General features: G+C 43.2%; 1 protein-coding gene across 1 annotated transcript in view; it reads left to right on the top strand.

The window, feature by feature from the left end:
- The first annotated feature begins 5,407 nt into the window (after positions 1-5,407).
- The window catches only part of LOC120416260 (uncharacterized), a 51,738-nt gene continuing 42,525 nt past the window's right edge, over positions 5,408-14,620 (top strand). Inside the window, exons 1-2 of the mRNA XM_039577963.2 lie at positions 5,408-10,741; positions 11,453-11,818. Of these exons, the coding sequence (XP_039433897.2) occupies positions 5,408-10,741; positions 11,453-11,818 (5,700 nt within the window). The remainder of the gene's footprint in view (positions 10,742-11,452; positions 11,819-14,620) is intronic.

The raw sequence follows: 14,620 nt of genomic DNA, 5'->3' as shown, positions 1-14,620 counted from the left end.
ACAAAAATGACAAAAATGACAAAAATGACAAAAATGACAAAAATGACAAAAATGACAAAAATGACAAAAATGACAAAAATGACAAAAAGACAAAAATGACAAAAATTACAAAAATTACAAAAATTACAAAAATGACAAAAATAACAAAAATGACAAAGATGACAAAAATGACAAAAATGACAAAAATGACAAAAATGACAAAAATGACAAAAATGACAAAAATGACAAAAATGACAAAAATGACAAAAATGACAAAAATGACAAAAATGACAAAAATGACAAAAATGACAAAAATGACAAAAATGACAAAAATGACAAAAATGACAAAAATGACAAAAATGACAAAAATGACAAAGATGACAAAAATGACAAAAATGACAAAAATGACAAAAATGACAAAAATGACAAAAATGACAAAAATGACAAAAATGACAAAAATGACAAAAATGACAAAAATGACAAAAATGACAAAAATGACAAAAATGACAAAAATGACAAAAATGACAAAAATGACAAAAATGACAAAAATGACAAAAATGACAAAAATGACAAAAATGACAAAAATGACAAAAATGACAAAAATGACAAAAATGACAAAAATGACAAAAATGACAAAAATGACAAAAATGACAAAAATGACAAAAATGACAAAAATGACAAAAATGACAAAAATGACAAAAATGACAAAAATGACAAAAAGACAAAAATGACAAAAATTACAAAAATTACAAAAATTACAAAAATGACAAAAATAACAAAAATGACAAAGATGACAAAAATGACAAAAATGACAAAAATGACAAAAATGACAAAAATGACAAAAATGACAAAAATGACAAAAATGACAAAAATGACAAAAATGACAAAAATGACAAAAATGACAAAAATGACAAAAATGACAAAAATGACAAAAATGACAAAAATGACAAAAATGACAAAAATGACAAAAATGACAAAAATGACAAAAATGACAAAAATGACAAAAATGACAAAAATGACAAAAATGACAAAAATGGAAAAAATGGAAAAAATTACAATGCTGACCAAAAATGACAGAAATGACAGAAATGACAAAAATGACAAAAATGACAAAAATGACAAAAATGACAAAAATGTCAAAAATGACAAATATGACAAAAATGACCAAAAATGACCAAAAATGACCAAAAATGACAAAAATGACAAAAATGACAAAAATGACAAAAATGACAAAAATTACAAAAATGACCAAAAATGACAAAAATTACAAAAATTACCAAAAATGACAAAAATGACAAAAATGACAAAAATGACAAAAATGACAAAAATGACAAAAATGACAAAAATGACAAAAATGACAAAAATGACAAAAATGACAAAAATGACAAAAATGACAAAAATGACAAAAATGACAAAAATGACAAAAATGACAAAAATGACAAAAATGACAAAAATGACAAAAATGACAAAAATGACAAAAATGACAAAAATGACAAAAATGACAAAAATGACAAAAATGACAAAAAGACAAAAATGACAAAAATTACAAAAATTACAAAAATTACAAAAATGACAAAAATAACAAAAATGACAAAGATGACAAAAATGACAAAAATGACAAAAATGACAAAAATGACAAAAATGACAAAAATGACAAAAATGACAAAAATGACAAAAATGACAAAAATGACAAAAATGACAAAAATGACAAAAATGACAAAAATGACAAAAATGACAAAAATGACAAAAATGACAAAAATGACAAAAATGACAAAAATGACAAAGATGACAAAAATGACAAAAATGACAAAAATGACAAAAATGACAAAAATGACAAAAATGACAAAAATGACAAAAATGACAAAAATGACAAAAATGACAAAAATGACAAAAATGACAAAAATGACAAAAATGACAAAAATGACAAAAATGACAAAAATGACAAAAATGACAAAAATGACAAAAATGACAAAAATGACAAAAATGACAAAAATGACAAAAATGACAAAAATGACAAAAATGACAAAAATGACAAAAATGACAAAAATGACAAAAATGACAAAAATGACAAAAATGACAAAAATGACAAAAATGACAAAAATGACAAAAATGACAAAAATGACAAAAATGACAAAAAGACAAAAATTACAAAAATTACAAAAATTACAAAAATTACAAAAATTACAAAAATGACAAAAATAACAAAAATGACAAAGATGACAAAAATGACAAAAATGACAAAAATGACAAAAATGACAAAAATGACAAAAATGACAAAAATGACAAAAATGACAAAAATGACAAAAATGACAAAAATGACAAAAATGGAAAAAATTACAATGCTGTGTGTGTGTGTGTGTGCAACCAACCAAACGGGACCACGCGGTCGCTTCTTACAAATTGAGTTGTTTCCATGTATTTTAGATTTTGTATTCTATACATGCAAATAACTCGCATAGGCATTTGGACGGTGTTAGCTCTGCCGAGCTTCGGTGACCCATTTCTACGCAGGCTAGCCATGCGCGAGGTACCTCAGCTTGAATCGACAAGCCCCGCCCTAAAGAACGTTTGCATCAATCGGATTCAAACGTTATTTAGAACTTCCGAACCTTTGTCAAATGGACAAAGATCCAGCGCGTATATAGTTTGTAGCAATAGTATTCCTAATTCTATCAATCCAAAGGACGGGGGATCGAACCCCGGTTCGAGCGACTTTGATTTTTCGTTCATGTTTAGAGTTTCAAAAATTCATATTTCCTATACTTTCTCATTGGGAGCAGATGGGAATCAAACCCAGGATCATTCGCTTACAAAGCGAGAACCGTAACCAGTCAGCCACGGCTGCTCCATAATAGGGACAACACTAGAACGCTCTCACCAAATTCTGGGATCATCCATCCAGCTCAGTAAACTCTTAAGTAAATCCCCGCTTTCTTTGCATCTCTTGCGTTGCCGGATGTAGCCTCCAAGTGGTCCACCACAGACACGACTGCCTCCGTTGCCGTTGAACTGGTTTCCAGCTTCCGCAGCCACCTGGTCCTGATTACCTCCGGAGTAAGCTCCATCTCGAATTGCTTCTTCTTCGTTTGAGATACTTCCACTTTTTGTGGAAAAAAATACGTGACGGATCGAAAAATAAATGCGCCCGCACACCACAACTACTACGATCACACCTCCACAACTGAAAGGAAAGTCCTCACCCGAATGTCAATTTTCTATCAGCGATAGCAGCACTTGACTGTTTTATTCCTTGGTTAATTTTTCTACCAGCTCACTGGCTAATTTTGAGCAGAGCAAGTCGTGCACTCAAGCTATTTTGTTTTTTTAGTCACAAATACCGGCAAAATTATTATTTGAATTCTTCAAGATTAAGCCACTAGAATATGAGCTTCTGTAACAATTTTAAACTGTCATGATCTTTTTTTCACAATATTCAACAATATCAACAGGCCCACTGTCAATTTGAGCAAGATGCTCGCAGCGACTCTCTCTTTCACACAAAATCATAAATTGACAAACATATCGCCTTCAACTCGTCCGTGACGAAGCCGACCACCCAAAACTGACAGTATTTTTTCCTTCCATCTCTGTCCTGTCATTCTGCTGGAATTATTGCAGCGTAAACTACACGCTCGCTCAAGACACTCAGCAGCCACGCACATGAGAGAAAGCGAGAGGAAGGCTTTTCGCTCCCACCAACATAAAAAAAACTGTGAAGCTGTCTCTTTCACTGCTGACGGTTTCTTTTCCTTTCCGAGAAGCAGCCATCTTTCAGCACTCAAAGCCCAAACTTATTTGGCTAAAATAACACTTTTTTCACTCAGAAATGCAAGAAATTCCATCGTCCGAACCACGAAAGCGATGAAAACCGTAATAAAAACATATTTTCCACGTCTACACGTCCAATTTTCACCAAAATATTTCGATTTCAAATCACGAGCTGAAAAAACCGAACCGAACCGAACAAGCAGTCACCCCAACCAAAATGGAAAAAATTACAATGCTGACCAAAAATGACAGAAATGACAGAAATGACAAAAATGACAAAAATGACAAAAATGACAAAAATGACAAAAATGACAAAAATGACAAAAATGACAAAAATGACAAAAATGACAAAAATGACAAAAATGACAAAAATGACAAAAATGACAAAAATGACAAAAATGACAAAAATGACAAAAATGACAAAAATGACAAAAATGACAAAAATGACAAAAATGACAAAAATGACAAAAATGACAAAAATGACAAAAATGACAAAAATGACAAAAATGACAAAAATGACAAAAATGACAAAAATGACAAAAATGACAAAAATGACAAAAATGACAAAAATGACAAAAATGACAAAAATGACAAAAATGACAAAAATGACAAAAATGACAAAAATGACTGTTTGTACACGAGAAGAAGATTTGCTGATAGGGCACAAACGTGATCCACAGATCGCACTCTCTTACTCTCTTAGCAAAAATGCATTTCTCTCCCCGATCGTACTCGATCGCGGACCCTCAACAGCAGCATCAGAATTAGTATTATTCAGATCCCAATAAACTACCAACCGGGTAACAACGCGTCTTTTCGAGCGGAATAAAGTTGTTTTAGTGTTCGCGCAGCTTTGTTCGTTTTATTCGCGTTTTTAAAGTGTCCGAAGAAACAGCTGGAAGAGCGAACATTTTGGTCCTTCGAGCCGGATCGGGACAATTCGGACACGGTTCGCGGACGCGGTGGCAGTGGAAGTGAAAGTAGATTCCGGACTTTCGGTTTAGAAACGTTCCACCGCGGAAAAAGTTCAGTGAACCTTACGTGGTTGAAGAAGAAAGTTCAGTGACCTGGACTGACAGTGCAGTGACCTGAAGAACAATACTCGGTTGTAACCGGCGTCGTTGTACGCCATCGCGGTTTTGAGCCTTGAAGTGGACTTTCGCGCCATCACGGGAGGATCAGTGCTGTAGCTGCGGTACGGAAGCGGATTCGGCGGTTGCTGAGGTTCCGGAGTTGCTGGTCGGCGTCGGCGGTCGAAGCTGATTTGCGGTAGAAGCTGTCTACGGAAGCTGGGAACCTGGAGATCGGTGGACTGCCGCAGGGAAGTAGGGTGGTTGGTTTGGCCTGGTGCATGTGGCCACTGTGTGACGGTAGGAGAAAATAAAGCCTGGTTGAATCAATCTTGTGCATGCGAGTCTCGTTTATTTTGGCAAGTGTTCGTCCCAGAGTGGTGTCCGCTGGTTTGGTCGGTCTCGGTTTCGCTGGAAATCTTCTGCTGTTGAGTTTCTCTGGTTGCTATCCCCCTCGCTGCTGTCAATTGGGTTGAGAGTCTGTCTGTCTGTCGCGCGGAATCGGTGTCGAGCGTTGAGTTGTGCGGTCGCGGTCTGTCAACGTTCCGGTGAAAGCAGTGCTGTGAAGTGAAACCGTGATTAGCGCGAAGATGGCGGACGAAATGGCTACGCTGCTCAAGCGTGAGCAGAAAATTCACGACATGCTGGATCTGATCGAGAAGTTCGTGGAAAACTACAAGGCGGCGGACCATTACAACCAGCTTCGGGTGCGTTTGGATTCGCTGGAGAAGCTGCAGGTGAAGTTCTACGAACTACGGGATCGGATTGAAGTACTGCAAGATGCTGAACCTGAAAAGAAGACGACGACTGCGGCTACGACTGAAGCAGTGGGAACAGACGGTGATCCCGGTGGTGACGGCGTGAAGCAAGAAGACCTGACTGTGGGGGACCCTAACTTTCAGGCTATTCAAGATTTCGAGGATCGTTATTGTGCGCTGATGGGAGACCTGCTGTTCTTGCGTGACGGAAATTTAACGCAGACAACGAAAGAGCTCGTTCAGCCAGCGCAACAGTTGTACTCCAAGGTGAAACTTCCCGAGATTACACTTCCCAGATTCAGCGGCGACATCTATGAGTGGATCGCGTTTCGTGACTCGTTCAAGAGTCTGATACACAATAATCCGCAGCTGACTCCGATGGACAAGTATACTTACCTGCGATCTTCTGTTACTGGTAGCGCTGCGGCGGAGATCAGTACCGTCGACTTCTCTGCGGAGACTTACGAGGTTGCGTGGGAGGTGTTGCAGAAGAAGTACGAGATCAAGAAGTTGATCGTGAAAGCATACCTGGATGCAATCTTCTCGATTGAGCCGCTCAAAAAGGAGAGCTACGACGGGCTGAGCTTCCTGGTAAGTCAATTTGAAAAGAACCTGCTGATGCTACAGAAGCTGGATGAAGACACGACTGGGTGGAGTACGATTCTGGGCTACATGGTCTTCACGAAGCTGGACCCGTCAACGCTGCGTCAGTGGGAGACGCATTACTGCTGCAACGATGTGCCGAGCTACGAGGAGTTGATTGCTTACCTGCGCAACCAATGTTGTGTGCTGCAGTCTATTGCACAGCAGAAAGCTGCAGGAACGGATCAGCGTCAGAGCAAACCTTCTGTGTGCCACACCCTGGTGCGGTCGTCTGGCAGGTGCAGTCTCTGTGGAGGAGAACCGTGGCATTCACCATTTCACTGCGACAAGTTTCAGAAGATGCTGCTGACGGAGCGGAACGAAGTGGTGTTGCGATCAAAACTGTGCAGGAACTGTCTGTCCCCTGGACATCTAGCACGAGCGTGTACGAGAGGAGTTTGCCATCACTGCCGGCAGAAACATCACAGTATGCTGCATTCCGGACTGCTGCAGTCAAGAAACTCCGCTCCACCGCAACAGACAAGACCTCCCCAAGCGATCACACAGCAACGACAGCCACCGTACAGACCAACAAACACAAACCAACAGCCACGAAACCAGAACACAAGCCAGAACAACACGAACACAGCCAGTGGCTCGCAAAGCACACCTCCACCGTCCACACCCACACAGAACCTCACCAACACAGCACAAACGCCAAACACAAGCCACACCTACACTGCATTCCCAACAACACCCACACCGAACGTTATTCTATCTACGGCAATCGTCATGCTTAAAGACAAACACGGCAGGTCCATGCAAGCACGCGCGCTGCTGGACTCCTGTTCACAACAGTGTCTCATGACAACAAGTTTCGCGAAGAAGCTGAACTTTGAGAAGTTTTCAGCATCGCTGTCGGTGCAAGGGATTGGGTCGTCGCTCTCGCACGCCACGAAACTGGTTCGTGCTGATGTCGAGCCCAGATCGCAAGCAATCTCGGAGTTCAGGGAAGAAATGCTCTTTTACGTTCTTCCGAAGCTGACCGTGGCGCTGCCCACCGCTACCGTGAATCCGACTCAATGGAAGCTACCCGAACGATCCGTCCTAGCCGACCCTAACTTCTTTGAAAGCGGTCCGATTGATGTGATCATTGGTGCAGAGCACTACCTGAATCTGCTGGAGAACGGACGACTACTAGCAACTGACGATGGCCCAACGCTGCAAAACACCGTGTTTGGGTGGATCATTTCTGGTCGCGTTCCGAACAGCTCACCGTTGGAAGCGGTCGCGATGGCGTACGTCTGCACCAACGAGGAGCTTCAAGAGCAGCTGACGCGGTTCTGGGAGCTGGAGACATGCTGGACAAAGAGCAAGTTGTCAACCGTGGAGTCGGCATGCGAGGAGCATTTTGAAGCAACGACAGTACGCGATGCAACCGGTCGCTTTGTGGTCACCCTGCCGAAGAAGGTGTCAGCGTTGGAGCAGTTGGGTGACTCCAGAACCACAGCGATCAAGCGGTACCTCGGACTGGAACGGAGACTGTCAGCAAACCCGGAACTGAAGAAGCAGTACAGCGACTTCATCCACGAGTATTTGAATCTGGGTCACATGCGAGAGGTGGTGGACGAAGGAGAAGGAGTTACTTATTATTTACCACACCACGCAGTGCTCAGACCGGACAGCTCCACAACGAAGCTGCGAGTGGTGTTCGATGCGTCATGTCGGTCGTCTACTGGAGTTTCGCTGAATGACGTGCTGCTGGTCGGACCAGTAGTGCAGGACGATCTGATCGACATTACCTTACGGTTCCGTCTGCACCGCTACGCGATAGTCGCGGACATCGAAAAAATGTACCGCATGATAAAGGTTCAAGAACCTGACCAGCGTTTGCAGAGAATTTTCTGGCGTGACTCGACGGACGAGTTCCTGCGGATATTTGAGCTGACAACCGTCACGTACGGCACGGCTTCTGCGCCATACCTGGCAACCAAGTGCCTTCAGAAGCTAGCCGAAGCGGGCGCGGAAACGCACCCAGTCGCCGCACAGGTCGTCAAGAACGACTTTTACGTCGACGACATGACTACTGGCGTCCAAAGCATCGAGCAGGGCAAGCAGCTGGTTCACGAGATGGTGCAGTTGATGGAGTCAGCTGGCCTCTCATTGCGGAAGTGGAATTCGAACAGCAGGGAGATTTTGATGAACGTACCGGAGAGCTTGCGTGACTGTCGAGCGCTTCTGGACATGGATACGTCGAGTTCCACCGTGAAGACGCTGGGAACAATCTGGGAGCCGAGAACTGACCGCTTCATGTTCACCACGCCGAAGTGGATCGAGGTTCCAGTCATTACGAAGCGGGTCGTCGCATCTGAAGCTGCAAGACTATTCGATCCTTACGGATTGCTGCAACCTGTGGTGGTTATTGCCAAGATTTTTATGCAACGTCTGTGGGAGCTTAAGCTAAACTGGAACGACGCACTGAACGAGGAAATGCAAGAAGAATGGCGCGATTTCCGTCGGAATCTGATGGGCTTGGACGGAATTACTGTACCACGCTGGGTTGGAATCGGCGACGAGAACGAGGCAGTTGAGTTGCACGGCTTTTGTGACGCGTCAAAGTTAGCATACGGAGCGTGCATCTACGTCAGAACGGTTGCAAAAGACGGATCAGTAAGCGTGCGACTGCTAATCTCGAAATCTCGAGTCGCTCCACTGGACAATCAGAAGCGGAAGAACAAGAAGCAGTCAATTCCTCGACTGGAACTCACGTCAGCCTTGCTACTTGCGCATCTGTACCACAAGGTAATTTCCGCCTGCCCATCGCTGAAAAGTGCGAAGGCTTACTTTTGGACAGACTCAATGATATCGAAGTGTCAGATATCAGCCCCACCGTCCCGTTGGAAAGATTTTATCGCCAATCGAGTCTCAGAGATTCAGCATCTCACCCCGATGGAGAACTGGCACCACGTGCCAGGCGTCGAGAACCCAGCTGACATCGTGTCACGAGGAATGATCCCTGCTCTGCTTCGCTACGAGACACTCTGGTGGAATGGGCCTCGCTGGCTGTTATTGGACAAGGTAAACTGGCCGCAGCCAGTCCCTGTCAACGAAGCTGAGCTAGATCCCGAGGTGCTGGAAGTAAGGGGTCCCGTAGCAGCGGTTTTACCAGTGGTGGGTCCGAACGAGATCTTTGGAGTGCGTTCGAAGATCACGGACTTGGTCCGGATCTCGGCAATTTGGCTACGATTTCGTTTTAACGCCCAAGCGAAGAATCGCAACTGTCGCAGAACGGGACCGCTGAGTGTTGATGAACTCGCTGGTGCGCTCCACGCGCTAGTTCGACTGTCTCAACGTGATTCGTTTGCTCAAGAGCTAGCTGATCTCACGGCAAGAAGGCGTGTTCGGGATAACTCTCGAATTGCGTCACTGAACCCGCAACTCGTCGACGGCATACTTTGCGTCGGCGGCCGGCTGCGTCACGCAAGCATTTCTGGAACTCGCAAGCATCCCATGATCATCGACCACAAACATCCTTTCGCCGTGATCGTGATGGAGTACTATCACCGTAGCATGTTCCACGTGGGACAGCAAGCTCTGGTCTCTGCTGTTAGAGGAAGGTTCTGGCCGACAAACGCCCGGAATCTGGCGCGACAAGTTATCCACCGGTGTGTCGACTGCTACCGAGTGAAGCCGAAAGTCCACGAGCAGCTGATGGCAGATTTACCACCGGAGAGAGTCTTGCCAAGCACACCGTTCTCAAAGGTTGGAGTGGACTATTGCGGACCGTTTCACATCGTGTATCCACACCGTCGTGCACAGCCGATCAAGAGCTTTGTGGCGATATTCGTCTGCTTGGTGACGAAAGCTGTTCACCTCGAATTAGTAGCAGATCTGACCACCCAAGCCTTTCTAGCAGCTCTCAAGCGGTTCACGGCACGTCGAGGCAAGCCCTCCGTGATAATGTGCGACAATGCCAAGAACTTTGTGGGAGCGCAACGTGAGCTGGAGGATCTACGCAGGCTGTTCAACAACCAAGTCAGTCAGGAGAAGATCATCAACGAAGCTGCAAACGAAGAGATCACATTCAAGTTCATCCCAGCACGCTCGCCGAACTTCGGAGGCTTGTGGGAATCCGCAGTACGATCCTTCAAGCTGCTGTTCAAGAGGACAATCGGCACACACAACTTGGTCTATGACCAAATGCAAACCTTGCTAGCGCAGGTTGAGGCGGTGCTGAACTCCAGGCCTCTGACCCCGCTGAGCAGCGACCCCAGCGATTTTGAAGCGCTCACCCCGGGTCATTTCCTGATTCACCGACCACTAACGGCGATTCCGGAGCCGAACCTCGACAGTGTGCCTAGCAACCGTCTGTCAGCGTGGCAACACGTACAGCATTTCATGCAGACACTATGGCGGAAATGGTCTCAGCAGTACCTGTCTGACCTGAACAACCGAACCAAATGGGCGAAGCAGAAGGAGAACGTGAAGGTCGGAACGATGGTCCTGCTCAAGGAAGATAACCAGCAACCACTGTCGTGGCCACTAGGCCGCATCACACACATCCACCCAGGGCAAGACGGCAACGTACGTGTCGTAACAGTACGAACCAAGGATGGCAGCTACAATCGCGCAATCTCTAAGATCTGCGTACTGCCCATCAGAGACAATGATTCGGCGTAAGGGGAGACCTGTCTCCTCCAACGGCGGAGGTCGAAAGGCCTCCGCAACCCCAGTTAAGTTAAGTAATCGTTTTGAATTCAAAAAGCTCAAAGAATGTTTCTTCCTCAGTCATACTGGTTGTCTCCACCCCGGAACAACAGGCACTCGGCAGCCCAACCGACGTCGCCACGTCTGCCCTAAAAAGAAGAAGATTTGAGGTAATCTGTTTTGTTCTGGTGATGGATGATGTTTATGTTGCATGTTACGTGGAGATGGTATAGCTGAGTTCGGTAACGGTTGCATGAGTAAAGAACCCGCCCTAAACGATGCAAACACGCTTGGTATTTCGAGGTACGACGCAATCCAGACCTGCAGCGGAGGAAGAAATGGCCAATTCAACCTCCCACGCATTCCCGAGGTCGCGAGTGAGCTAGGCCAGCTTGCTTGACGGTTCAACACCGGTCGAAGATCATCGCAGCGCAGTCACCAGGTATCACCGACATCGTAGTTTAGCATCGTGGAGGTTCAACAGTCGCCCGGAGGCGACTACGGGGGCCAACCGGTCCCCGTTTCCAGGGAAGTCTTTTCAATGCATTGTTTTTCGGTTTAAAAAGCACCCTCTCATATTATTGATAGCGCATCGGCACACCATCACCGGAGACGGCCCTGACGGGTCGCACAGCCAGCACACAGCACGAGTCCAGAACGCCCACGCAGAGGCGCACGATACGGTTCGATGGAGACGTCCGTCGAAGCCAACCGTCCGGCGGCGAAGTCCGTTGGAGCACACTTCAGTCCAGCAGCGAGATGTACGAGTACAACAGTCAGCAGTCCAGCGTCCAGTCCGTTGGTGTCTACAGTCCGGCGGTGAACACCGTTGGAAATCCAGCACGAAGCAGCAGAAGATCGCGATCGAGGCATCTGCAGCAGATGCAACAGCAGCACAGCAGAAAAAATTGCAAACAAACAGCAACAGAAACAGTTACAGAAAAGATCGAGAAAGTTAGGCGAAAAATAGTATAGCTCGATCAGTCGCAGTAGGCGACGATTGTCGCATTGTTCGAAGATTGTTTACGAAAAGGAAAATGAAATCGAAAGTGAACTTGAAGTCGTAACAATAGATCTAAAAATAGCCATAGGAATAACAGTAGTTGTAGTAGTAGTAGTAGATTGTTTTGAAATCGGTCGATTCCAAGGCGGCCGGCGTATGTTTGTACACGAGAAGAAGATTTGCTGATAGGGCACAAACGTGATCCACAGATCGCACTCTCTTACTCTCTTAGCAAAAATGCATTTCTCTCCCCGATCGTACTCGATCGCGGACCCTCAACAGCAGCATCAGAATTAGTATTATTCAGATCCCAATAAACTACCAACCGGGTAACAACGCGTCTTTTCGAGCGGAATAAAGTTGTTTTAGTGTTCGCGCAGCTTTGTTCGTTTTATTCGCGTTTTTAAAGTGTCCGAAGAAACAGCTGGAAGAGCGAACAATGACAAAAATGACAAAAATGACAAAAATGACAAAAATGACAAAAAGACAAAAATGACAAAAATTACAAAAATTACAAAAATTACAAAAATGACAAAAATAACAAAAATGACAAAGATGACAAAAATGACAAAAATGACAAAAATTACAAAAATGACAAAAATGACAAAAATGACAAAAATGACAAAAATGACAAAAATGACAAAAATGACAAAAATGACAAAAATGACAAAAATGACAAAAATGACAAAAATGACAAAAATGACAAAAATGACAAAAATGACAAAAATGACAAAAATGACAAAAATGACAAAAATGACAAAAATGACAAAGATGACAAAAATGACAAAAATGACAAAAATGACAAAAATGACAAAAATGACAAAAATGACAAAAATGACAAAAATGACAAAAATGACAAAAATGACAAAAATGACAAAAATGACAAAAATGACAAAAATGACACAAATGACAAAAATGACAAAAATGACAAAAATGACAAAAATGACAAAAATGACAAAAATGACAAAAATGACAAAAATGACAAAAATGACAAAAATGACAAAAATGACAAAAATGACAAAAATGACAAAAATGACAAAAATGACAAAAATGACAAAAATGACAAAAAGACAAAAATGACAAAAATTACAAAAATTACAAAAATTACAAAAATGACAAAAATAACAAAAATGACAAAGATGACAAAAATGACAAAAATGACAAAAATGACAAAAATGACAAAAATGACAAAAATGACAAAAATGACAAAAATGACAAAAATGACAAAAATGACAAAAATGACAAAAATGACAAAAATGACAAAAATGACAAAAATGACAAAAATGACAAAAATGACAAAAATGACAAAAATGACAAAAATGACAAAAATGACAAAAATGACAAAATGACAAAAATGACAAAAATGACAAAAATGACAAAAATGACAAAAATGACAAAAATGACTCCAAATTTAATTCAGAGTGTACTCACTCTCTTGACCCTCAACTGTTCGAGGTTCAAACCAGGGGTTGGACGGGCTGAGGGTCCTGAAGGGATAAAATACAAACGATTTGCATGCGATTGGATCTCGATAAGTGGAGCGTACACGTACATCCGTACATACACAGCACCGAAGCTCTCGATGGCTTCCGAAATTGGAACTTTTTGGCCAAAAGGCAAAAGCTTCGCGTGAGGCCACTGATTGCTACTGCAGATTTTGGGGCGGCCTGCCTGCCTGAAGAGAGACCACCGACATGATGTTGGAATGTAATCTGAGTTGGTGAAAAGCGCAGAATTTAATTAAAATTGATTTTAAAAGTGAGAAATAATTGTGAAATTAATAAGAAATACAGAATTTAAGCAGAAATAACTTTCCAAAAATAATTGTTTGAAGTCCGGAATTGAAGCGTTAGTACTGTCACGCCCTCGGGACGATCCTATCGCCCTGGTCCACTTTTCGGAGGGGAGTTGTTGCCCGGGACCATTGTCGGTCGGTTATGTTTACACATTTGCATAATTTAATACACATCGAGTCGGGATGAAGCGAGCGCTCCCGATGAAGTGGCTCGTTCTCAATCGACCTGCTCCTTCTGCGGATAAACGCCCGAAAGTATGCGCCCCATTGCGCCTTTATGGCCTCTTTCAACATGACCACAGCACTACCGCGTCATCGTTGTGTGAGTGACTTTAATGTCCCAGAAGTGGCCCATTTTTGACGCTCGACCTCCAACGCCTGTTGCCACGGTTTTCGTTGTAATCCGGGTAAAAAAAATAGTTGAAGAACCAGAAGATGGACAGGACATCAATCACGGCCAAGCTGTCATACTGCGTTGACTAACCAAATTTGAGAACCGCACTAACGACGACCGAAAGCAATCCATCTAGACCAAGAAGTGGGGATGACTATCGATTACGCAACGGTGCACTCCGTGCACCACGCATCACACGTCACTTTTCGTTAGCTCGTTCTCAAGAGAGACTCAAATTTGCCGTCCTAAAAACCACTCAAATTTGGCGGACTTGCTCCGCTAGCGATGCGTGAGTGGAGTTGATTACACAAATGGCCCGCAAGTAGGCAACACGCGCAGCGTGCTGTTATGGAAATGATGTCAGGCGCAAGCAAATCTTATCTTCATCAACAACCTGTTTCAAGGTTCGGGAAGATGGTTTTTGCTGCCGTTGGCAGCGCAGCTGTCATTAAAACGGAGGCACTTTAGTGTGAAGTATTCACACATACGCACACTAGCATGAATTAGGAATAACCTCATTATTTCCGTTTTTGCACCACTTGACTTGTTGTGGTGGGTTGGAAC

The sequence above is a fragment of the Culex pipiens genome, chromosome 1, assembly GCF_016801865.2.
Source record: "Culex pipiens pallens isolate TS chromosome 1, TS_CPP_V2, whole genome shotgun sequence".
Lineage (NCBI taxonomy): Eukaryota > Metazoa > Arthropoda > Insecta > Diptera > Culicidae > Culex > Culex pipiens.
Note: the sequence above shows the minus strand (reverse complement) of the source record. Positions and strands in the feature narration are given on the sequence as shown.